General features: G+C 42.2%; 1 protein-coding gene across 2 annotated transcripts in view; it reads left to right on the forward strand.

Moving 5' to 3' along the window:
- LOC139413202 (un-named sa1614) overlaps positions 1 to 25,226 on the forward strand; it is a 106,835-nt gene that overhangs the window by 58,041 nt on the left and 23,568 nt on the right. Inside the window, exons 23-25 of one of the 2 annotated variants that reach the window (XM_071160312.1) lie at positions 6,996 to 7,032; positions 7,158 to 7,264; positions 7,559 to 7,793. The exons of the other annotated variant lie outside the window; for it this stretch is intronic. Of the exons in view, the coding sequence (XP_071016413.1) occupies positions 6,996 to 7,032; positions 7,158 to 7,264; positions 7,559 to 7,635 (221 nt within the window). The 3' untranslated portion in view covers positions 7,636 to 7,793. Of the gene's footprint in view, positions 1 to 6,995; positions 7,033 to 7,157; positions 7,265 to 7,558; positions 7,794 to 25,226 lie in introns of those variants that run through there. 2 annotated transcript variants of the gene reach the window in all.

Raw genomic sequence — 25,226 nt, forward strand, 5'->3', positions numbered from 1 at the left:
GTAAAAGTTCCCTGTCTTAGGTCAGTTAGGATCACCACTTTACTTTAAGAATGTGAATTGTCAGAATAATAGTATTGAATTATTATTATTATTTCATCACATTCCCAGTGGGTTTACATACACTCAATTAGTATTTGGTAACATGCTGCTTCGGGCAGCCTTTCACAAGCATCCCACAATAGGTTGTGTGAATTTTGGCCCATTTCTCATGACAGAGCTGGTGTAACTGAGTCAGGTTTGTTGGCTTCCTTGCTCGCGTACGCTTTTTCCCACAAGGGTTGAGGTCAGGGCTTTGTGATGGCCACTCCAATACCTTGACTTTGTTGTCCTTAAGCCATTTTGCCACAACTTTGGAAGTATGCTTGGGGCTATTTGGACGACCCATTTGCGACCAAGCTTTAACTTCCTGACTGATGTCTTGAGATGTTGCTTCAATATATCCACATAATTTTCCTGCCTCATAATGCCATTTATTTTGTAAGGTGCACCAGTCCCTCCTGCAGCAAAGCACCCCCACAACATGATGCTGCCAGCCCCACAACATGATGCTGCCACCCCCGTGCTTCATGTTTGGGATGGTGTTCTTCGGCTTGCAAGCCTCCCCTTTTTTCCTCCAAACATAACGATGGTCATTATGGCCAAACAGTTCTATTTTTGTTTTATCAGACCTGAGGACATTCTCCAAAAAGTACAATCTTTGTTGCAAACCGTAGTCTGGCTTTTTTGTGGAGGTTTTGGAGCAGTGGCTTCTTCCTTGCTGAATGGCCTTTCAGGTTATGTCGATATAGGACTCCTTTTACTGTGGATATAGATAGTTTTGTACCTGTTTCCTCCAGCATCTTCACAAGGTCCTTTGCTGCTGTTCTGGGATTGATTTGCACTTTTCGCACCAAAGTACGTTCATCTCTAGGAGACAGAACGTGTCTCCTTCCTGAGCGGTAGGACGGCTGCGTTGTCCCATGGTGTTTATACTTGCGTACTATTGTTTGTACAGATAAACGTGGTACCTTCAGGTGTTTGGAAATTGCTCCCAAGGATGAACCAGACTTGTGTAGGTCTCCAATTGTTTTCTGAGGTCTTGGCTGATTTCTTTTGATTTTCCCATGATGTCAAGCAAAGAGGCACAGAGTTTGAAGGTAGGCCTTGAAATACATCCACAGGTACACCTCCAATTGACTCAAATGATGTCAATTTAGCTATCAGAAGCTTCTAAATCATGACATCATTTTCTGGATTTTTCCAAGCTGTTTAAAGGCACAGTGAACAGTGTATTTAAACTTTTGACCCACTGGAATTGTGATACAGTGAATTATAAGTGAAATATTCTATCTGTAATCAATTGTTGGAAAAATGACTTGTCATGCACAAAGTAGATGTCCTAACCGATTTGCCAAAACTATAGTTAACAAGAAATTTGTGGAGTGGTTGAAAAACGAGTTTTAATGACCTAAGGGTCATTAACCTAAGTGTATGTAAACTTCCGACTTCAACTGCATCTGCTATGGATTCTGCAAAACAATTAGCTTTACTTCTGGGACTGCTTTTTCTGTCCCCAAATCCCACTAAACAGACAAGTTTTGAGGCTTAGCTTACTGACTCTAGCTTACTTACTCCCCGATCGGAGGAAGGGACGAGTGTTTCATATGCTTTAGGAGTTGCATTAACTATGCTCTGGTTCGGGAAATGTGGAGAGGCCCGAGTTGTCTTCTTGCAGTAGACTACATGGGGCTTGCAAAGATGCACTTGCGAAGATCTGTGTCTTGCGAAGATGCACAATGATTTGGAGATGCCTCCGCCACCCAACTTCTCATTCTCCACCCCGCTGACCCCTAGACGACCTTCCAACAGCCTAGTCCCCTCTCCATGGCTGAGTGGCCACCGCTATCGACAAATCCCTCCCCGCGAGGGATTGGAAGGCCTAGTGCGAGGCAGCGGCCCATAGAGAATGGGCTTTGCGGACCCTGGGAAGTCCAGTCAAATTGGCAAACAGTTTTGCACCCCTGGCTTCGAAGGTCCCGGCGCAGTCATACTGGCTCCACCCATGGGGATGATATCCCCCTGAAGCACCTCAGCAAAGCATTATATTGTTCAGCGAGTGCTGCAAAATAAGCAAATTATTTCGCTTGCACCTGTACACACAGCTGGCTATTTAAAGCTGTCTGTAAATATCTTTGTCAATTAAAAAATTATCTAACATCTTTAAAATCGAATTATCAGTAATTAAACTAGGCCTAGGATGTTTAATTGAAAAGTAGACTCAAACCCTATGTTGGGTAGTTATTGCCTTCAGCAAGGCATTACGGCTTGTTTTGGCCAATCCCCTCAAACTTGTCAGCAGCACACCACATCTTTCCATCGATTGGAGGAGTATTAAGCTAGTAGTGATTGGCAGCAATATGTAAAGTCTAACTGTTAATAGGCTACTAGTTGCATTTTCTCGATATGAAAAGAAGACTGATTGTGACTGATCAGCACAGGGAGAAAAGTTTCCAGGCGACTGCACTGATTTACCAGTATGACGGAAGCCTGGAGGTTTTTAGACGATAAAAAGCTACACTGATGTCTCGTGCTTGCTGCCAAACGTGTGTCCACATAATAGGCTATTTATATTGAGAAAGTGTGATAATAATCATTATTTTAGCGATCCACAGTAGACGTCCCTCCTTATGAAAAGGCCCCCCATACTGCTGACGTGAGCTTTTGAACAGTGCACTTGCATTTATGGATGAGAACATGAACTTGCCATTTCCCAAAACTTTTCAATGTAGGACATTCATATGAAATATGTGCGCAGTGCTTTGTTTTAAGCATCAATTTATCAAATCAGTTATTGTTTTCTTGCTCTAACTGCGAGCAGCACCAGCACTCTAATGTCTTGGAAAACACAGGGATGTCGTCGCACACAAGACTCGTAGACTATTATCAGAGGACCTTGGAGTTTGTAAAAAAAACAAAAAAACAATTGGTTATTTTGTCTGGAATTGTTGCTCTCCCACAAATGTAAAGATTACTAACATGGCAGCACTGATTTCAATGAATTGATGATTGAAATAGGCACTGCAGTGGTGGCACAGCAGTCTAAGGCACTGCATCTCAGTGCAAGAGATGTCACTACAGTCCCTGGTTCGAATCCAGGCTGTATCACATTTGGCCGTGATTGGGAGTCCCATAGGGTGGCACACAATTGGCCAAGCATCGTCCAGGTTTGGCCGGGGTAGGCCGTCATTGTAAATAAGAATTTGTTCTTAACTGTCTTGCCTAGTTAAATAAATGTAAAACATAAATAACAGAACTCATAATTGTGCATCGGACTTGGTGAGAGCCTAGTAATAAATAGATTGACATGCAGTCCCTTTATTCATAGGCTATTGTTACTTTGTGTTTCAACTTACCAATGTCAGCCTTTTACCAGATAATATTTTTTTATGAACTGTATAACTGATCACATTTCTGTAGGCTATAGATAGAGTATACCAAACATTAAGGACACCTGCTCTTTCCATGACAAGGACTGACAAGGTGAATCCAGGCGAAAGTTATGATACCTTATTGATGTCACTTGTTAAATCCACTTCAATCGGTGTAGATGAAGGGGAGGAGATGGGTTAAGCCTTGAGACAATTGAGAGACATTCAGAGGGTGAAAGTGCCTTTAAACAGGGTATGGCAATAGGTGCTAGGTGCACCAGTTTGTGTCAAGAACTGCAACGCTGCTGGGTTTTTCATGCTCAACAGTTTCCTGTGTGTATCACAAATGGTCAACCACCTAAAGGACATCCAGCGGCATATAAACAACATATACAGTATGATTTAATGAAAAGCAGCAAACATGCACAACATTGTTTCACGTTCTTTAACCTTTTCACCTGTGTGTTTGAAATAGCTCCAGCATGAATATATTTATGCGCATTTTCTAACAACAATTTGAATTTAGGTGTGTTCCACCTCGTAATTAATTCACATAGAAGTAGCCCATTTCACTATCGTGGACAATTTACATTTGAGGCATTACTGAGCCGGAAAAACTTCTCTCTTCATAACATCTCTCTTCCACAAAAGAGAAGAAAAAAAAGTTTTCCTCCCTGGCACAATTTTCGACTGGCTATTCATTACTAATGATAACTTTGAACGTGTGCGTGCCAATCAAAGTAAGTGCCTTATTACTTTGTCATTATAGTTAGGGGTTCCAAAGGCTGGGCCTAATATAGTGTATAAGAGGTCATACAAGAAGTTTTGTATATGTTGATGATGTAAAGAATATTTGCTGGTCTGTGGTCTCTAATGAGGAGCAACCAGATGCTGCACTTGACGCATTTATGAAACTAGTTATTCCAGTTACTAATAAGCACACACCCATTAAGATAATGACGGTAAAAACTGTTAAATCCCCTTGGATTGATGAGGAATTGAAAAATTGTATGGTTGAGAGGGATGAGGCAAAAATTATGGCAATAAAGTCTGGCAGCCCAACTGATTGGCAAACATACTGCAAATTTAAGAAATCATGTGACTAAACTAAAAAAAGAAACTACACTATGAAACAAAGATACAGTGGATTCTCCTTTAAAAGTTGTCATACTATGGCACACCCTGCGTGCTACTGCAGCATTCTGTGGCACGTCATTTAATTCTCAGCCATTTCTTCTGTTACTGCAAGTTATTGCTAGTTTGACCACCAGAGGGCATCTTTGAGAAGCATTTGATAGTATTCCATATTGGCATTACCAGAGAATTTAAAAACGTTTTTGTAATAACATAGTATATGGGATTGATTTTAAGAAGTTTGGCTTAATTAATTTGATTAATATGATGGTGTTTCCATTCATAGCCGGTTTGTAAATTCTGACCGTTTCGCTCTCGGAGCGCACACTGGATGTTTGGGCCGAGGAGTAGGGTTGATTTGAGCGTTCTGGCCTTACAACGGCAGTCAAGCACCCAAGCTAACGTTGGCTAGCTACTTCCAGACAGAAATTAGCCTACCCTGACCATTTTAATCGCCATAGCAGAGCTGGTAAGACAGTTTTCGTGTTAACCAGAGCGTTGGTGACTGTAAATGTGCTGCTGGAAACAATTTAATTATGCTTTTTTTCTACGTTTACTGACACCGGCCATATTCAAAGGGTGTTGAGCACTCGTAAAGTAATTATTCTGTGCTCTGGTACACTCAGGCGAGAGTGCTCTGAAATCCATGTAGATAGTAGGCTGGACACAATTTTTAACGTTATTTTCGGATAAAAACGAGTTAATTGCATCTGCCGTGGAGCCCAGTTTCATAATATGACCATATTTCCCAGCTGCTTGCCATCATTTTGAAGTCATCGCGGACAAACTAGCCTTTAGGGCATTTTTCACCCTGCCAGCTCCTATTATTTCGATTAGCACCGTGGCACCAACTTGCCTTCCGAACGTTCTATTCTCTGCTTATTGTTCAACGTCACAATGCCTGCTTTGCAATTGTTGGCAGTAAGACCTGCTCATGTTGTTTTATAGTTCAAATGCAAATAACAAAATGTAAACAACAAAAATAATATTGAAACTGGTCTTCCCATGGTTTCCTATGGGGGAAACATAGGCATGTCTGTGTCTATTTTGCCAAATATCTCGCAATGTGTATATTTACATTTCTTTCAAGTGGGGTGTAACCGGTGTGAAATGGCTAGCTAGTTAGCTGGGTGCGCGCTAATAGCGTTTCAGTCGGTGATGTCACTCACTCTGAGACCTGGAAGTAGTTGTTCACCTTGCTTTGCATGGGCTGCTGTTCTTGTGGAGCGATGGGTAACGATGCTTCGAGGGTGGCTGTTGTCTATGTGTGCAAAGGGTCCCTAGTTCGAGCCCAATTAGGGGCGAGGAGAGGGACGGAAGCAAAACTATTACACGGGAACCATTTTAATCAGGAGAATATCCTCTTTGTAATTATGTAAAACTGGGCAGCGAGCTCGTTTGTCATCAATCGTTAGTCCAGAAATAGTCAAAGTTTTTATTTTTTCCCTACTTTTTCATTACACAGACATAAGCACAGTTGACACCATCGAGGTGCGGATGTTTACTTTCCTCACAAGTTGTTTTTTTTACAGTTTCGTCCAACAAACATATTGTATTGGTAAAATAGAAAGGGATACATTTTTTAATGGAATCCTAAGCATCACTCCAGTCAAAACAGGCTCTGCGAACATTCGATTCCATTAATTTTCTATGGACTCGCGCTAGTGTTCCAGTTTAGCCAACGTTCTGAAGCCGTTTTTCAGCCTTTGACTCGTTCTATTGTCCAGCCTATATATAGCCAGAGCGAATTTACGAAAGCACCCGAATGTCCTTTGAGAAAGCACAATGACTATACCATTTAGCTAAACTAAGAATGATGAGAATAATCAAGTCATTAAACATTGGGTAGGTAGCCTATAGTTAATATACTGTCAAGTTTGATGTATAACTACTAGCGTTAGGTAGCTAACTAACATACCGGTACATACTTCTGTAATGATATGCTATGTGGTTCGTAAGGACAGCTTAGCTAACAAATTGTCAGCCAACATAACGTGTAAGGTAACTTATTTGAAAGTCATTACATTGAGTTGCTAGCTACCCCTTGGTCATTAGGGCAAATCTGGTCTGTGATAGGAGTGGGGGTTTTCACACCTAGCTCGGCCATTAGACTATTCTTTAGTAAAGGTTGAATAGTCTATTGTTCAGCTATTAGCCCTCCTCCCTAACTTGCAACACATTGCTGTTCCAATCTCATTCCTTTCCCTCTTCCACACATCATCATTCTGCTCCTAAGTGGCTCGCTTGTGGGCATGCTGGTAGGATATGGCAGCATCTTCGGTTGTGCGTCAAGAATTTTGCATACAGCAGCACGTTTTTATGAAGGTGTGGTTATTCACAGGCAAATTGTTATATCCTATGTAGGTATATTTGTGTCTCTTTGTCAAGAGCAAAACCTTTTTTATTTTCAATTAAAAATAATTGTTCTGAAAGCAACTTTTTTCCGACACAAAGGAAGTCAAAGCGGACGCCTACGAAGATGGCATCTCAGGTAAGCAGCACTGGGCTGTACTGTGACGTATCCTAAAAATGACATCTGCTGCTTTAGATTTAACGGTCATATCTGAGTTATTGTTTTTACATCTATAAAAAAATATCTGTTTTCTTCACTTTCAGAGAGCGAGCTGACCAAGGGGTCGAAACTGTAGATATGGCCAGTTGTTCACTGTTCGAGGAACAGGCTGTGGAAGCTTTATTGCTGGCAAAAGTGTCCATAACCAGAGGTAATTAAACTGTTCTGTGTTCTTTTTCTCTATCTCTGCCTGTCTTGTACATGGAACCTGTCTCACATGCATTAATTAAAAAACCCTTAAGATGTCAGCTGCTAATTTTCAGATTTACACCACATAGTCCAGTGAAAATGGCTGTGTTTATCTGTTGCTGCCAAGTCATGTGTCTGTTTTTCAGCATAAAGTACTCTGTAGCCACTTAGTGTGGACACCAGGTGAGACCACACACACACAATAAGTCTCTAGTCTTCACTTCATCCCACTCCCCCTTCTCCCTAAATCCTCTAGGTTACATCAGCTGTTTTGGTGAACCCCTCCCTCATCTGAACTGGCTGACACAGAGGGCACAGCATGATCATAGGTGAGATGTCACTTGGTCGGGTCAACAGGAAGTATTATTAAATAGATTCTTTCCATTAATATACAGACAGAGATGTAGATGTCCCAGAGTTAATGATTCAAGGTCAGTTTTGCATTTCACCTCCTGATTTAAGATGACTGACCATGTTAGAATTTTTTAAAAGAAGGCTTAATCATGCTCTCTCATCTGCAGGTATGTTTTGATGTGCGAGAGGAAGCCAGTCCTGTCATCGCCATTTCACCCATTCTGACAATAACCTTCGGGCCAACTGGGGGCCCAAGGCTCCTTAGAAGACACCGCAATTGTGATGAACTGAGTGAATATTAGGGTAGTACTGTAATTCATGAATCATATGCTGTCTGCTGCTGTTCTTACCTCTTTCCCTTTCTGTCTTTTACACCTCTCTCCCCACCTCATCTTTCTTCCTCATTATATAATGCACACCATATGTTCATTGAAGTACAGATTGAACTTGTATTTATAAAATTACAATTATCATAATTATAATGCATTTCTGTACTTATAACACCTGGATAATGAACTTCTTTCAATAAAGCGTTTCACATTCTCCACTTGTTGAAATTAAGTATCTCATTGAAATATTATCCTCTGTCCTCAGATTAATGCAGATGAATGGAGTTAGATTTGCATTGTTTTTTTTCTGTATATATGAATTACAAATCAATCATGCTTCTAGTCTATTGCATAGTTACAATGTGTAATCATTGATGTCCCAGGAGCAGGAGTGGTGTAAACACTGTTGAAGTGTATAATTGTAATACATACATGCAGACACAGCATCATTCAAAGAATGGAGTTTGATACACCTGGTATTGGATATGACTGAAAAAGAATGTCTCACAGAGATAAATACCTGAACCGCACCTTTATTTTCCAAGGAAGAGTACATGATCAGTGAATATATTCAATGTACAGGCTACAATGTGGGAATCTCATGCGTGGTAATAACTATAGTACGTGTGTATTTTGGACTTGCTTCCTTGGCACAATAAAGTTATTATATTCTGCTTTATCCATAGGCTTCATTAATGCCTTTCAGACTTGAATTTGATTCAACTATGATAACTGAGGTTCATAGATAGGTTTTGAACTAATATTCATACCAAATGTTTTAGGGTGCCTCTAAGTCCCGCGGTGCAAGCTCACAACTTTTAAAGGAGGAACCACTGTACATTATATAAATAATGATAGTAAAACGCTTTGGGTCACCTTAAATTAAATTTTTTGGGAAAAAGCCAACTCGGCTCCTTCAATCATTGAATCAGATGGCTCATTCATCACAAAGCCCACTGATATTGCGAACTACTTTTAATTACTTTTTCATTGGCAAGAAAAGCAAACTTAGGGATGACATGCCAGCAACAAACACTGTATATCAGACTGAATTGTACTTTTGAATTCCGTGAAGTCAGTGTGGAATAGGTGAAAAAATTGTCTATCAACAATGACAATCAACCGGGGTTTGACAATCTGGATGGAAAATTACTGAGGATAATAGCAGATGATATTGCCACTCCTATTTGCCACATCTTCAATTTAAGGCTACTAGAGAGCATGTGCCCTCAGGCCTGGAGGGAAGCTAAAGTAATTCCGCTACCCAAGAATAGTAATGCCCCCTTTACTGGCTAAAATAGCCGACCAATCAGCCTGTTACCAAGCCTTACACGGAACCCAAACTGGCCGCGCGCCATCGTGCATTTTTGTATTTTGTCCACCCACACCAAACGTGATCACACCACGCAGGTTAACATATCAAAACGAACTCTGAACCAATTATATTAATTTGGGACCGGTCAAAAAGCATTATACATTTATGGCCATTTAGCTAGCTAGCTTGCACTTGCTAACTAGTTTGTCCTTTTTAGCTAGCTTGCTGTTACTAGCTAATTTGTCCTGGGATATAAACATTGAGTTGTTATTTTACCTGAAATGCATAAGGTCCTCTATTCCAACAATTAATCCACACATAAAACGGTCAACAAAATTGTTTCTAGTCATCTCTCCTCTTTCCAGGCTTTTTCTTCTCTTGACTTAATATTGCGATTGGCAAGGCCTCCCGGGTGGCGCAGTGGTTAAGGGCGCTGTACTGCAGCGCCAGCTGTGCCATCAGAGTCCTGGGTTCGCGCCCAGGCTCTGTCGTAACCGGCCGCGACCGGGAGGTCCGTGGGGCCACGCACAATTGGCCTAGCGTCGCCCGGGTTAGGGAGGGCTTGGTCGGTAGGGGTGTCCTTGTCTCATCGCGCACCAGCGACTCCTGTGGCGGGCTGGGCGCAGTGTACGCTAGCCAAGGTGGCCAGGTGCACGGTGTTTCCTCCGGCGCATTGGTGCGGCTGGCTTCCGGGTTGGATGTGCACTGTGTTAAAGAAGCAGCGGCTTGGTTGGTTGTGTATCGGAGGACGCATGACTTTCAACCTTCGTCTCTCCCGAGCCCGTACGGGAGTTGTAGCGATGAGACAAGATAGTAGCTACTACAAAAATTGGATACTACGAAATTGGGGAGAAAAAGGGGTAAAATTAAAAAAATAAATAATAATAAATAAAAAAAAATATTGCGATTGGCAACTTTCATAAATTAGGTGCATTACCGCCACTGACCTCGTTCGTCTTTCAGTCGCCCACGAGGGTATAACCAATGAGGATATGGCACATGGGTACCTGCTTCTATAATCCAATGAGGAGATGGGAGAGGCGGGACTTGCAGCGCGATATGCGACACAAATAGAACGGGCTTTGGGCACTCATTGGCACAATAATTGAATAACAGATTTCTAAATGTATTTTGCAGTGCACGCGACGTGAGCGGTGTAGTCAGCCTGTGAGGTAAATCAGCCTTTAAATTTCTTGCGCCTTATGTGAGAAATGATCTACAATACAACTGAAAATTGGAAGAATTGGTGCCTCTAGGGCATTTCAGATGGTTGTTAGGGGACCTTTTTACTGAAGAATGTGTCTGTTTAATCAGCCTGTTAGTAAACTTCTGGAGTTTTTTTTTGTTATCACAATGCTATTACACAGTAAACAAATTTACAACATTTTCAGCATGCTTATAGGGACAGACACTCAACAAGCACAGCACTTACACATGACTGATTGGCTTAGAGAAATTGATGATAAAACGATTGTGGGGGCTGTCTTGTTAGACTTCAGTGCAGCTTTTGACATTATCGATCATAGTCTACTGCTGGAAAAACGTATGTGTTATGGATTTACACCCCCTGCTATATTGTGGATAAATAGTTACTTGTCTAACAGAACACAGTGTGTTCTTTAATGGAAGCCTCTTCAACATAATCCAGTTAGAATCAGCAATTCCCCAGGGTAGCTGCTTTGGCCCCTTGCTTTTTAAAATTTGCACTAACGACATGCCACTGACTTTGAATAAAGCCAGAGTGTGTATGTATGCGGATGAGTCAACACTCTACACGTCAGCTACTACAGCGATTGAAATGACTGCAACACTCAACAAGGTTTCAGAGTGGGTGGCAAGGAAAAAGTTAAACCTAAACATTTCTTAAGCATTGTATTTGGAACAAAACACTCACTAGACCCTAAACCTCAACTAAATCTTGTAATAAATAATGTGTAAAGTGAGCAAGTAGAGATGACTAAACTGTCATGGTCAAAACATATTGATGCAGCAGTAGCTAAAATGGGGAGAAGTCTGTCTTAACAACACTATCAACAAGGCAGGTCCTACAGGCCCTAGTTATAATAAGGACTTAGGAAAATTGCAATTTGCTCAGAACAGGGCAGAACTACTAGCACACAGCTCGGACACCCATGCATACCCCACAAGACATGACACAAGAGGTCTCTTCAAAGGAGTGGCTCAAGAAGAAGCACATTAAAGCCCTGGAGTGGCCTAGCCAGTCTCCAGACCTTAATCCCATAGAAAATCTGTGGAGGGAGCTGAAGGTTCGAGTTGCTAAACGTCAGCCTCGAAACCTTAATGACTTGGAGAAGATCTGCAAAGAGGAGTGGGACAAAATCCCTCCTGAGATGTGTGCAAACCTGGTGGCCAACTACAAGAATCATCTGACCTCTGTGATTGCCAACAAGGGTTTTGCCACTAAGTACTAAGTCATGTTTTGCAGAGGGGTCAAATACTTATTTCCCTCATTAAAATGCAAATCAATTTATAAAATTTTTTACATGCGTTTTCCTGGATTTCTTTGTTATTCTGTCTCTCACTGTTCAAATAAACCTACCATTAAAATTATAGACTGATCATTTCTTTGTCAGTGGGCAAACGTACAAAATCAGCAGGAGATCAAATACTTTTTTTCCCTCACTGTTCACATGGATTTAGTACTGTAGATATGTGGTAGTGGTGGAGTAGGGTCGTGACGGCACACAGTGTGTTGTATTGTAATTAAAATTTTATAAATTGCCTTAATTTTGCTGGACCCCAGGAAGAGTAGCTGCTGCTTTGGCAGCAGCTAATGGGGATCCATAATAAATACAAATAGTTTCTACTGTAGCACACTGTATGTCTGGAGCATATATGAAGAAAAGAGGACGCAGACCGGGCTGCCTTCTGAGAATCCGTAGTCGAGCAAGTAAACTCCCACTGCCTTGCGTTATACTTGCTTACATGCAATCATTGGAAAATAAAATTGATGACCTACGATTACGATTATCCTACCAATGGGACATTAAGAACTGTAATATCTTATGTCGTGGCTGAATGACGACACGGATAATATAGAGTTGGCAGGATTTTCCATGCTCCTGCAGAACAGAGATGCTACGTCTGGGAAGACGAGGGGTGGGGGTGTGTGTCTTTTTGTCAATAACAGCTGATGCGCGATGTCTAATATTAAAGAGGTCTCAAGGTATTGCTCGCCTGAGGTAGAGTACATTATGATAAGCTGTAGACCACATATCTACCAAAATAATTCCCATCTATATTATTCATAGCTGTCTATTTACCACCATAGACTGATGCTGGCGCTAAGACCGCACTCAACTAACTCTATAAGGTCATAAGTAAACAAGAAAATGCTCATCCAGAAGTGGCGCTCCTAGAGGCCAGGGACTTTAATGCAGGAACTTAAATCAGTTTTACAACATTTTTACCAGCATGTCACATGGGCAACTTAAGAAAAGAAAACTCTAGACCACCTTTAGTCCACACACAGAGATGCATACAAAGCTCTCCCCTGCCCTCCACTTGGCAAATCTGACCATAATTAGACCCCAACAGAGGCACAGATGACGCAATCTCAATCGGACTCCACATTGCCCTTTCCCACCTGGACAAAAGGAACACCTATGTGAGAATGCTGTTCATTGACTACAGCTCAGCGTTCAACACCATAGTGCCCACAAAGCTCATCACTAAACTAAACACCTTCTGCTACTGGATCCTAGACTTCCTGACGGTCTGCCACCAGGTATTAAGGGTAGGCAACAGCCTGTCTGCCACGCTGATCCTCAACACTGTAGCCCCTCAGGGGTGTGTACTTAGTCCCCTCCTGTACCCCCTGTTCACCCAAGACTGCGTGGCCAAACACAAGTCCAACACCATTATTAAGTATGCTGACGACACAACAGTTGATCATCGACAACAATGAGACAGCCTATAGGGAGGAGGTTAGAGAACTGGCAATGTGGTGCCAGGACAACAACCTCTCGCTCAATGTGAGGAAGACAAAGGAGCTGACCGTGGACTACAGCAAAAGGTGGGTCTGACAGGCCCCCATTTACATCAACGGGGCTATAGTGGAGCGGGTTGAGCGCTTCCTCTGCCCGTAAGATGCTAAAGAGGGTAGTGTGTAAGGCCCAGTACATCACTGGGGCCAAGCTTCCTGTCATCCAAGACCTATATAATAGGCAGTGTCAGAGGAAAGCCCAGAAAATTGTCAGAGACTCTAGTCACCCAAGTTATAGACTGTTTTCTCTGCTACCGCACGGCAAGCGATACCGGAGCGCCATGTCTAGGACTAAAAGGCTCCTTAACAGCTTCTACCCCCAAGCCATAAGACTGCTGAACATTTAGTCAAATGGGCACCGGACTATTGTTTTGAAAGCTCTGTGTTCCTATGCATCCCTTTTTGACCATTGAAAGGGATATCAACCAGATTCCTTTTTCTATGGCTTCCCTAAGGTGTCTACAGCCTTTAGACATAGTTTCAGGCCTTTATTTTGAATAATGAGTGTGAACGACCACATTACGTAAGTGGTCAGGTGGGGGCTCTCAGAGTGATTCTTGCGCTAAAGAGAGAGGCAGCCATTGTTTCTCCCGGTCCTAGTGAAAAGCCAACTGTCCCGGTTGATATATTATCGAATAGATATTTGAAGAACACCTTGAGGATTGATTATCCAAAACGTTTGCCATGTTTCTGTCGACATTATGGATATAATTTGGAATTTTTGTCTGTGTTGTCGTGACCGCTATTTCCGGTGGATTCCTGGGCATAACGTACCAAACTAACGGAGGTATTTGGATATAAAAGATATCTTTATGGAACAAAAGGAACATTTGCTGTCTAACTGGGAGTCTCGTGAGTGAAAACATCTGAAGATCATCAAAGGTAAACGGTTAATTTGATTGCTTTTCTGATTTTCGTGACCAAGCTTCCTGATGCTAAGTGGAAATAATGCTATGCTAGGCTATTGATAAACTTACATAAACGCTTGTATTGCTTTCGCTGTAAAGCATAATTTCAAAATCTGAGTCGACAGGGTGATTAACAAAAGGCTAATCTGTGTTTCAAAATATTTCACTTGTGATTTTATGAATATTTTCTAGTAATATTTTTTGACTGTTGCGCTATGCTATTCAGCGGTTGCTTATGACAATTCTACTAGGGCCGGGAGGGGTTGTTCTAAGAGGTTAAGCCATTTTGCCACAACTTTGGAAGTATGCTTGGGGTCATTGTCCATTTGGAAGACCCATTTGCGACCAAGCTTTAACTTCTTTAAGACTGGATGTCTTGAGATCTTGCTTCAATATATCCACATTATTTCCCTTCCTCATGATGCCATTTATTTTGTGAAGTGCACCAGTCCCTCCTGCAGCAAAGCACCCCCACAACATAATGCTGCCACCCCTGTGCTTCACGGTTGGGATGGTGTTCTTCGGCTTGCAAGCCTCCCCCTTTTTCCTCCAAACATAATGATGGTCATTATGGCCAAACAGTTCTAATTTTGTTTTATCAGACCAGAGGACATTTCTTTTATGGCGTTTTTGGAGCAGTGGCTTCTTCCTTCGATATAGGTATCTTTTTGCTGTGGACATACAGTAGATACATTTGTACCTGTTTACTCCAGCATCTTCACAAGGTCCTTTGCTGTTGTTCTGGGATTAATTTTCACTTTTCGCACCAAAGTACCTTCATCTCTAGGAGACAGAACTCATCTCCTTCCTGAGCGGTATGACGGCTTCATGGTCCCATGGTGTTTATACTTGTGTTATATTGTTTGTACAGAGGAACGTGGTACCTTCAGGCGTTTGGAAATTGCTCCCAAAGATGAACCAGACTTGTGGAGGTCTACAATTGTTTTCTGAGGTCTTGGCTGATTTCTTTTGATTTTCCCATGATGTCATGCAAAGAGGCACTGAGTTTGAAGGTAGGCTTTGAAATACATCCACAGGTACACCTCCAATTGACTCACATTATGTCAATTAGGCTATCAGAAGCTTCTAAAGCCATGACATCATTTTCTGGAATTTTCAAAGCTGTTTAAAGGCACAGTGAACTTAGTGTATGGAAACTTCTGACCCACTGGAATTGAGATACAATGAGATAATCTGTAAACAATTGTTGGAAAAATTACTTGTGTCAATCACAAAGTAGATGTCCTAACCTACTTTCCAAAACTATTGTTAACAAGACATTTGTGGAATGGTGGAAAAAGAGTTTTAATGACTCCAACCGAAGTGTATGTAAACTGCCGACTTCAACTGTATGTACATGTAGGTAGAGTTAAAGTGACTATACGTAGATATAAAAACAGAGTAACAGCAGCGTGAAGGGGAGGGGGGTTAATGCAAATAGTCTGGGTAGCCATTTGATTAGCTGTTCAGGAGTCTTATGGCTTGGGGGTAGAAGCTGTTAAGAAGACTTTTGGACCTAGACTTTGAGTTCTGGTTCTACTTGCCGTGCAGTAGCAGAGAGAACAGTCTATGAATTGGGTGTCTGGAGTCTTGGACAATTTCCAGGGCCTTCCCCTGACACTGCCTGGTATAGAGGACCTGGATGGCAGTAAACTTGGCCCCTGTGATGTACTGGGCCGTACGCACTACCCTCTGTAGTGCCTTGCGGTCGGAGGCCTAGCAGTTGCTATACCAGGCAGTGATGCAACAAGTCAGGATGCTCTCAATGGTGCAGCTGTATAACTTTTTGAGGATCTGAGGATCCATGCCAAATCATTTCAGTCTCCTGAAAGTGAATAGGCTTTGGTCGTGCCCTCTTCACGACTGTCTTGGTGTGTTTGGACCATGATAGTTGGTTGATGATGTGGACACCAAGGAACTTGAAGCTCTCAACCTGCTCAACTACTGCCTCATCGATGAGAATGGGGGCGTGCTCGGTCCTCCTTTTCCTGTAGTCCACAATCATCTCCTTTGTCTTGATCACGCTGAGGGAGAGGTTGTTTTCCTGGCACCACACGACGCAACCTTAAAAATGTTGTTGAAGTCATGCCTGGCCATGCAGTCATGAGTGAACAGGGAGTAAAGGAGGGGACTGAGCATGCACCCCTGAAGGGCCCCTGTGTGGATGATCAGTGTGGCGGATGTGTTGTTACCTGGGGGTGACCCATCTGGAAGTCCAGTATCACGTTTCAGAGGGAGATGTTTAGTCCCAGGGTCCTTAGCTTAGTCATGAGCTTTGAGGGCACTATGGTGTTGAACACTGAGCTGTTGTCAACCAATAGCATCCTCACATAGGTGTTATTTTTGTCCAGGTAGGAAAGGGCAGTGTGGAGTGCAATAGAGATTGCATCATCTGGCTCTGTTGGGGCTTTATGCAAATTGGAGTGGGTCTAGGTTTTCTGGGATAATGGTGTTGATGTGAGCCATGACCAGCCTTTCAAAGCACTTCATGGCTACAGACGTGAGTACTACGGATCGGTAGTCTTTTAGGCAGATTATCTTGGTGTTCTTGTGCACAGGGACTATCTTGGTCTGCTTGAAATATGTGGGTATTACATACTCGGTCTGACTCAGTTGATAATGTCAGTGAAGACACTTGCCAGTTGGTAAGCGCATGCTCACATTACATGTCCTGGTAATCCGTCTGGGCCTGTGGCCTTGTGAATGTTGATCTGTTTAAAGAACTTACTCACATCGGCTACGGAGAGCGTGATCACACAGTCGTCCGGAACAGCTGAGGCTCTCATATGCATGCTTCACTGTTGCTTGCCTTGAAGTGAGCATATAAGTAATTTAGCTCGTCTGGTAGGCTCGTGTCACTGGGCAGGTCACGGCTGTTTTTCCATTTGTAGTCTGTAATAATTTGCAAACCCTGCCACATCTGACGAGCGTCAGAGCCAGTGTAGTACGATTGGTGTACAAAACATTTTTTAAATTCCTCATCAATCCACGGGGCATTAACAGTTTTTACAGTACTTTTCTTTTATGGATGCATTCTTTTTCGCAACTGAGATAAGTAATTTCATAAATGTGTCAGTGCAGTGTCTGGGGTCTCTTCATTACACACCACAGACCAAAAACATAGGAATCACTTCTTGTATGACCTCTTATACACGATATTAGGCCCATCCTTTGGTACTTTGGTTTTCCTAGATATGGCTACTATATTGTGATCACTACAAATGGTAGATCTGGATACTGCTTTCAAGCACAGTTCTGCAGCATTAGTAAAGATGTGATCAGTATATGTTGATGATTTAATTACTGTGCTATTTGTAATTACCCTGGTAGGTTGACTGGTAACCTGAACCAGGTTGTAGGCACTGGTTAGTTTGAACGTTTTTCTTGAGTGGGTAGCTTGATGAAAGCCAGTCAATATTTAAATCACCCAGAAAATATTATTCTGTTGATATCACATACTTTATCAAGCATTTCACACGTTATCCAGATACTGACTGTTAGCACGTGGTGGTCTATAGCAGCTTCCCACAAGAATGGGCTTTAGGTGAGGCAGATGAACCTGTAGCCATATTACTTCAACAGTATTTCACATGAGATCCTCTGTAAGCTTTACAGGAATGTGATTCTGAATATAAAAAGCAACACCACCACTGGCATTTGTCACGCCCTGGTCGAAGTATTTTGTGTTTATCTTCATTTATTTGGTCAGGCCAGGGTGTGGCATGGATTTTTGTATGTGGTGTGTTGGTATTGGGATTGTAGCTTAGGGGTGTTCTAGTTAAGTCTATGGCTGTCTGAAGTGGTTCTCAATCAGAGGCAGGTGTTTTTCATTGTCTCTGATTGGGAACCATATTTAGGCAGCCATATTCTTTGAGTGTTTGGTGGGTGATTGTCCTTAGTGTCCTGATGTCTGTGTTCTGTGTTTATGTGCACGAGTATTAGGCTGTTTCGGTTTTCATTACGTTTATTGTTTTGTAGTGTTTGTATTTAGATTCGTGTTGCTTCAGTTTAATAAACATGGATCGCAATCTACACGCCGCATTTTGGTCCGACTCTCCTTCACCCGTAGAAAGCCGTTACAGCATTTCTGTATTTTCTCTAAAGGTTATAACCTTGTATTGCTACCACTGTATCATCAAATGTATTATCTAAGTGAGTTTCAGAGTCAGAATATGAACGTCATCTGTTACTAGCAAGTTATTCATTTCATGATGCCACTCCATAAATTATCTTGACAACGCCCCATTTCAAGACTACCTCGTTTAGTTAAGATTCTTGAAAATTTGGTTAATGTACAACTTTGGTCCTTTTTATCTGATAATTGTATTTTTAATGTAAACCAGGGTTTAGGCCTGGGCATAGTACTACCACAGCAACCACAATAGTTTTAAATGATCTTGAAGAATGAAGAAAAACTCAAGAACATATACATACATCTGAATGGAAGATCTTGGATGCTAAAAAGAGCTGTGCTTGTATATTGACCTGTCAAAGGTGTTCGACACAGTTGATCATTCTGTTTAACTGAAGAAGTTATCAAGAATAGGCCTGGGATATACAACCTGTTTATGGTTTCAGAATTATCTTAGCGACAGATGTCAGGCCATCCTGACAGAAGGGGTTAAATCTTAATTTCTTGAGATTCACAAAGGTGTTCCTCAAGGGTTTGATTTTGGGTCCATTATTGTTCACCTTTGTATATTAATGACATAGGAAGCCGTGTTAATACTTGTAACATTCATCTCTATGCAGATGACACAGTGTTGTATTCCTGTGCCATCTCAGTGCAGCAGGCCATTCGTGAACTTCAGCATGACTTAAGTACAAGTGTTCAATACAAGTAAAACCAAGCTCATGCTGTTCTCTAGGTCATGAAATGTTGACCCTGAGGACCTCCATATTTGCACTACAAATGGAGCCCAGATTGAGCTGGTTTCTCAATATATGTACCTGGGTGTCTGGATTGATGACAAGTTGTCCTTCGTAACGCATATAGAAAATCTGACTAAGAAGCTAAGATCCAAGATTGTTTTTTTATATAAAAATAAATCATGCCTCAGTATTGAAAATAGGAGAAAGATTGTTCAAACAACGCTTCTCCCTGTATTGGATTTTGTTGATATTGTTTACATGCATGCGGCACAACCTCTGTTTTAAAACCCTTGGCTGCAGTCTACCATTCCGCAATACGTTTTATCACAGGCAACAATTTTAGGACTCATTGTAATCTGTATACAAATGTGTGATGGACCTCTACGTAAGAAGAAAGCTGCATTCTCTTTTATTTATTTACATAGCAATCTTACAGAAACTCCCTCATTAAGTTAAGATCATAAGTTACCAAACCTGTTCTCAGGAATGGATAACACTAGAGATCCCTTCAGTCTCCACAGTTGATGTGCCCCTATTCACTGCAGTTAGATGTGCTGGTGCCACTCAGGCAGTTTAAATTATTGTTTGAGGACCTCTATATAGTTGAATGTGATTGCTTTTATTAAATATGTTTATTTTGGTTTATTGTGTGCTGAATGTTATTGTTTTATATACATGTATGTTATATTATTTCCATTTTATTGTAATGTATACAGGGCTCTCTGTAAAATTAGATTTTTAATCTCAATGTGACTCCCAGTTTAAAGGTAAATAAAATAAAAATGTCGGAGTGGCATAGACTAAATACAGTAGAATAGAATAAAGTAGATACGTATGCGATGAGTAAAGCACAAATATGTAAACATTATTAAAGTGACAAGTGTTCCATTATTAAAGTGGGCAGTGATTTCAAGCCTATTTATATGGGGCAGCAGCCTCTAAGGTGAAGGGTTGGCCTTGAGATAGAAGCTGTTTTTCAGTCTCTCTGTACCAGCTTTGATGCACCTTATAGCGGGGTGAACAGGCAGTGGCTCAGGTGTTGTTGTCCTTGATGATCTTTTTGGCCTTCCTGTGACATTGGGAGCTGTTGGTGTCCTGGAGGGCAGGTAGTTTGCCCCCGATAATGCGTTGGGCAGACCACACCACCCTCTGGAGAGCCTTGTGGTTGCGGGCGGTGCAGTTGCCATACCAGGCGGTGATACAGCCCGACAGGATGCTCACAATTGTGCATCTGTAAATATTTGAGGGTCTTAGGGGCCAAGCCAAATTTCTTCAGCCTTCTGAGGTTGAAGAGGCGCTGTTGCGCCTTCTTCACCACACTGTCTGTGTGGGTGGACCATTTCAGATAGTCAGTGATGTGTATGCCGAGGAACTTTAGCTTTCCACCTGCTCCACTGCGGTCCCATCAATGTGGACAGGGGTTTGTGCTCCCTCTGCTGTTTCCTGATGTCCAGGATCAGCTCCTTTGTTTTGTTGATGTTGAGTGAGAGGTTATTTTCCTGGCACCACTCTCCCAGGGCCCTCACCTTCTCCCTGTAGGCTCTCATCATTGTTGGAAATCAGGCCTACTACTGTTGTGTCGTCTGCAAACTTGATGATTGAGTTGGAGGCGTGAGTGGCCACGCAGTCATGGGTGAACAGGGAGTACAGGAGGGGGCTGAGAACCCACCCTTATGGGGCCCCTGTGTTGAGGATCAGTGAAGTGGAGGTGTTGTTTCCTACATTCACCACCTCGGGGGTGCTCGTCAGGAAGTCCAGGACCCAGTTGCACAGCACAGGATTCAGACTGAGGGCTCCGAGCTTAATGATGAGCTTGGAGGGTATTATGGTGTTGAATGCTGAGCTATAGTCAATGAACTGCATTCTTACGTAGGTATTTTTCTTGTCCAGATGGGATAGGGCAGTGTGCAGTGCGATGGCAATTGCATCGTCTGTGGATCTATTGGGGCGGTAAAACAAATTGAAGTGGGTCTAGGATGTCAGGTAAGGTAGAGGTGATATGATCCTTAACTAGCCTCTCAAAGCAATTAATGATGACTGAAGTGAGTCATTTAGTTCAGTTACCTTTGCTTTCTTGGGTACAGGAACAATGGTGGACATCTTGAAGCAAGTGGGGACAGCAGACTGGGATAGGGAGAGATTGAATATGTCCGTAAACACCCCAGCCAGCTGGTCTGCCATGCTCTGTGGATGCGACTGGGGATGCTGTCTGGGCCGGCAGCCTTGCAAGGGTTAACATGCTTAAATGTCTTACTCATGTCGGCCACTGAGTAGGAGAGCCCACAGTCCTTGGTAGCAGGCCATGTTGGGGGCACTGTGTTATCCTCAAAGCGGGCGAAGAAGGTGTTTAGCTTGTCCTGAAGCAAGATGTTTTTGTCTGCGACGTGGCTGGTTTTCCCTTTGTAGTCTGTGATTGTCTGTTGACCTTGCCATTTTCGTCTCGTGTCTGAGCCGTTGAATTGCGACTCCACTTTGTCTCTATACGGACGTTTTGCCTGTTTATTTGCCTTTACGGCGGGAATAACAAGTGTCTGTATTCGGCCATATTCCCAGTCACCTTGCCACGGTTAAATGCAGTGGATTGCGCTTTCAGTTTTGTGGAAATGCTGACATCTATCCACGGTTTCTGGATCTGGGTATGTGTGACGGTTTCTGATCTGGGTATGTGTGACGTTCAATTTACTTCATAGTAGTCTATATTGTGCACATTTAGCAGTCCTTCCTCTCCTACAAGCTATCCCCTGATATCACTATACACAGTGGAGTGGTATTGTTCCCCAGAGACTCTAATACCACTTTCCTTCATTTATGAGCCACCCAGATCTCCTCCCCAGTCACATTCCATTCCGCTTTCCCAATAACGTTAACGCCTTGGTTTTTGGGACTCCACAGAATACACTGATGTCGGTCCTGTCAGACTCTGCAACTAACACCCTTATGCAAACAGTCTCAAACACATGCCCCGTATGTACTTAGCCCCGGCTTCAAATACATTTGCACATAAATCATTCCATCTAACCCATAACACGTTAGTCACTACTGCTAGTCCACCATAGTTATAAACACACTAGAACATGCTCAAGTCAATTAGTCAATATCCAACAATCCCTCATCTCGAACAGTGATCACGCACATGTTCCACAACACCTAGAAAACATATTGACTTGAACAGGGAAGAGTGAAAATACATGTTTAATAATTTCACACCACCCTTGATTCAAATGAGGTTGCGGGCAAGAACCATCCATCCGTTCTGTTCTATGCCAATGGGATGCTAGTCTCCATGCCAGTGTCCTTCATCCTCCTCAGGTGTCAAAGCAAGACACAGACTATGAGCTTTATACTTCATTAATTGTACTGTATCATCCAGCATCAATATGTATTGATGCGCTTTAACATTAGGATTTTGATGACATGGTAAAACGAAACCCCTACTATCAATGTCCCATCATGGTTATCCCGAGCTATCATCTAGTGGGTTCTCTAATAACCTCCCTCTCGGAGGACGCGACAAGATAAGGTTTCCCTAGACTGAATAGATTTGAGCAGTGCACCCTCCCCTCACTTTGTTCTCTCCTCACAGCTTAGGGGAAGTGCTCTCTCTCTTGTTCTCTCCTTTCCGAATCATAATTAAAACAATTGATAAATTAGCCAACCCAAATTTAGAATGACAGTCCTTAGTGCTTCACGTTGAGTATCACTCGAATTCATGACCCTCAACTGAGCACACACCGACACGGTTAGAATGTACATTTACAAAGAGGGGACTATATACCATATATATATATATATATATATATATGGTCGGTATGTACTACTTATATAACCAGGATTAACTTTTCTCATTAAGGCCCCAATTCCAAATGATGCCATCAATTTTGTGAAGTGCACCCAAGCATACTTCCAAAAGTGCACCCAAGCATACTTCCAAAGTTGTGGCAAAATGACTTAAGGACAACAAAGTCAAGGTATTGGAGTGGCCATCACAAAGCCCTGACCTCAATCCTAATGAAAATGTGCAGGCAGAACTGAAAACGTGTGTGCGAGCAAGGAGGCCTACCAACCTGACTCAGTTACACCAGCTCTGTCAGGAGGAATGGGCCAAAATTCACCCAACTTATTGTTGAGTGTATGTAAACGTCTGACCCACTGGGAATGAGATGGAAAGAAATAAAAGCTGAAATAAATTATTCTCTCTACTATTATTCTGACATTTCACATTCTTAAAATAAAGTGGTGATCCTAACTGACCTAAAACAGGGAATTTTTACTAGGATTAAATGTCAGAAATAGTTTAAAACTGAGTTTAAATGTAGGTGTATGTAAACTTCCGACTTCAATTGTATCTCCTATTTTCCACCGTACCCACTTCTTGCCTTTGTCCCTCTACATGAACTACTTCTCTATAACCTATTGTGCTAGTACATGGATGTGGCAACATCTTCATATACCATATAGCCTACAGACACCTAATCTAATCTATTACGTTGGGCTATTTCCCTCCTGAATACGCTGTGCCCACAGTGCTCAAATCTAACCTAGTAGGGGGCTAAACCCTCCTGAACACGCAGTGCCTACTCTAACCTTCCGGTTGCTAAACCCTCCTAGGCATGCAGTGCCCGCAGTGCCTACCCTCCTAGGCCCGCAGTGCCTAGTCTAACCATCAGGTGGCTAAACCCCCAGGTCTACCGGTAGTATTTACAGTGGGCTTACTAAATTAACTCAGGCTTTTCTAGGTCCGTATCGTATAATTGTTCAGCCTACGATTCACATCCCGCCCAGGATGTCAGAATGAGTGGTAACAGGTATAGGAACTGTGCCTACCTTGTTAAAAAAAAAAATTGTGCCGGCTCCTGCTCCACTGATTTGGACTCTCCAGTTCGACTGTAAATCGTGGTGAACCCTGCTCGCAGCGCCAACTGTTAGGTTCTAAATAAACAGAGTAAAACTCACAGACGACTAATAAAGCTCAAACCAAGTTTATTCACCCACTGGGTCAAAAAAACAGACATGTTTACATGAGTACGTACAGTACCATTCAAAAGTTTGGACACCTACTCATTCAAGGGGTTTTCTTATTTTTTGTATTTTCTACATTGTAGAATAATATTGAAGACATCAAAACTATGAAATAACACATGGAATCATGTAGTAACAGTGTTAAACAAATCAAAATATATTTGATATTTTAGGATTTTCAGACGCCACCCTTGATGACAGCTTTGCACACTCTTGGCATTCTCACAACCAGCTTCATGAGCTAGTCACCTGGAATGCATTTCCAGTAACGGGTGTGCCTTGTTAAAAGTTAATTTGTGGAATTTATTTCCTTATTAATGCGTTTGAGGCAATCAGTTGTATTGTGACAAGTAGGGGTGATATACCGAAGACTGCCCTATTTGGTAAAATACCAAGCCCATATTATGTCAAGAACAGCTCAAGTAAGCAAAGAGAAATGACAGCCCATCATTACTTTAAGACATGAAGGTCAGTCAATACGGAAAATTTCAATAACTTTGAAAGTTTCTTCAAGTGCAGTTGCAAAAACCATCAAGCGCTATGATGAAACTGGCTCTCTCACCACAGGAAAGGAAGACCCAGAGTTACCTCTGCTGCAGAGGATAAGTTCATTAGAGTTACCAGCCTCTGAAATTGCAGCCCAAAGAAATACTTCATGAGTTCAAGTAACAGACAAATCTCAACATCAACTGTTCAGAGGAGACGGTTGAATCAGGCCTTCATGGCTGAATTGCTGCAAAGAAACCACTACTAAAGGACACCAATAATAAGAAGGAGCTTGCTAGGGCCAAGAAACATGAGCAATGGACATTAGACCAGTGGAACTCTGTCCTTTTGGTCTGATGAGTCCAAATTTGAGGTGTTTGGTTCCAACCGCCATGTCTTCGTAAGACGCAAAGTAGGTGAACGAATGATCTCTGCATGTGTGGTTCGCACCGTGAAGCCTGGTAGAGGATGTATGATGGTGTGGGGGTGCTTAGCTGGTGACACTGATTTATTTAGAATTCAAGGCACACTTAACCAGCAAGGCTACCATAGCATTCTGCAGCAATATGCCATCCCATCAGGTTTGCACTCAGTGGGACTATCATTTGTTTTTCAACAGGACAAGGACCCAACAC

The sequence above is a fragment of the Oncorhynchus clarkii genome, chromosome 7 (genome assembly GCF_045791955.1).
Source record: "Oncorhynchus clarkii lewisi isolate Uvic-CL-2024 chromosome 7, UVic_Ocla_1.0, whole genome shotgun sequence".
Classification (NCBI taxonomy): Eukaryota; Metazoa; Chordata; class Actinopteri; order Salmoniformes; family Salmonidae; genus Oncorhynchus; species Oncorhynchus clarkii.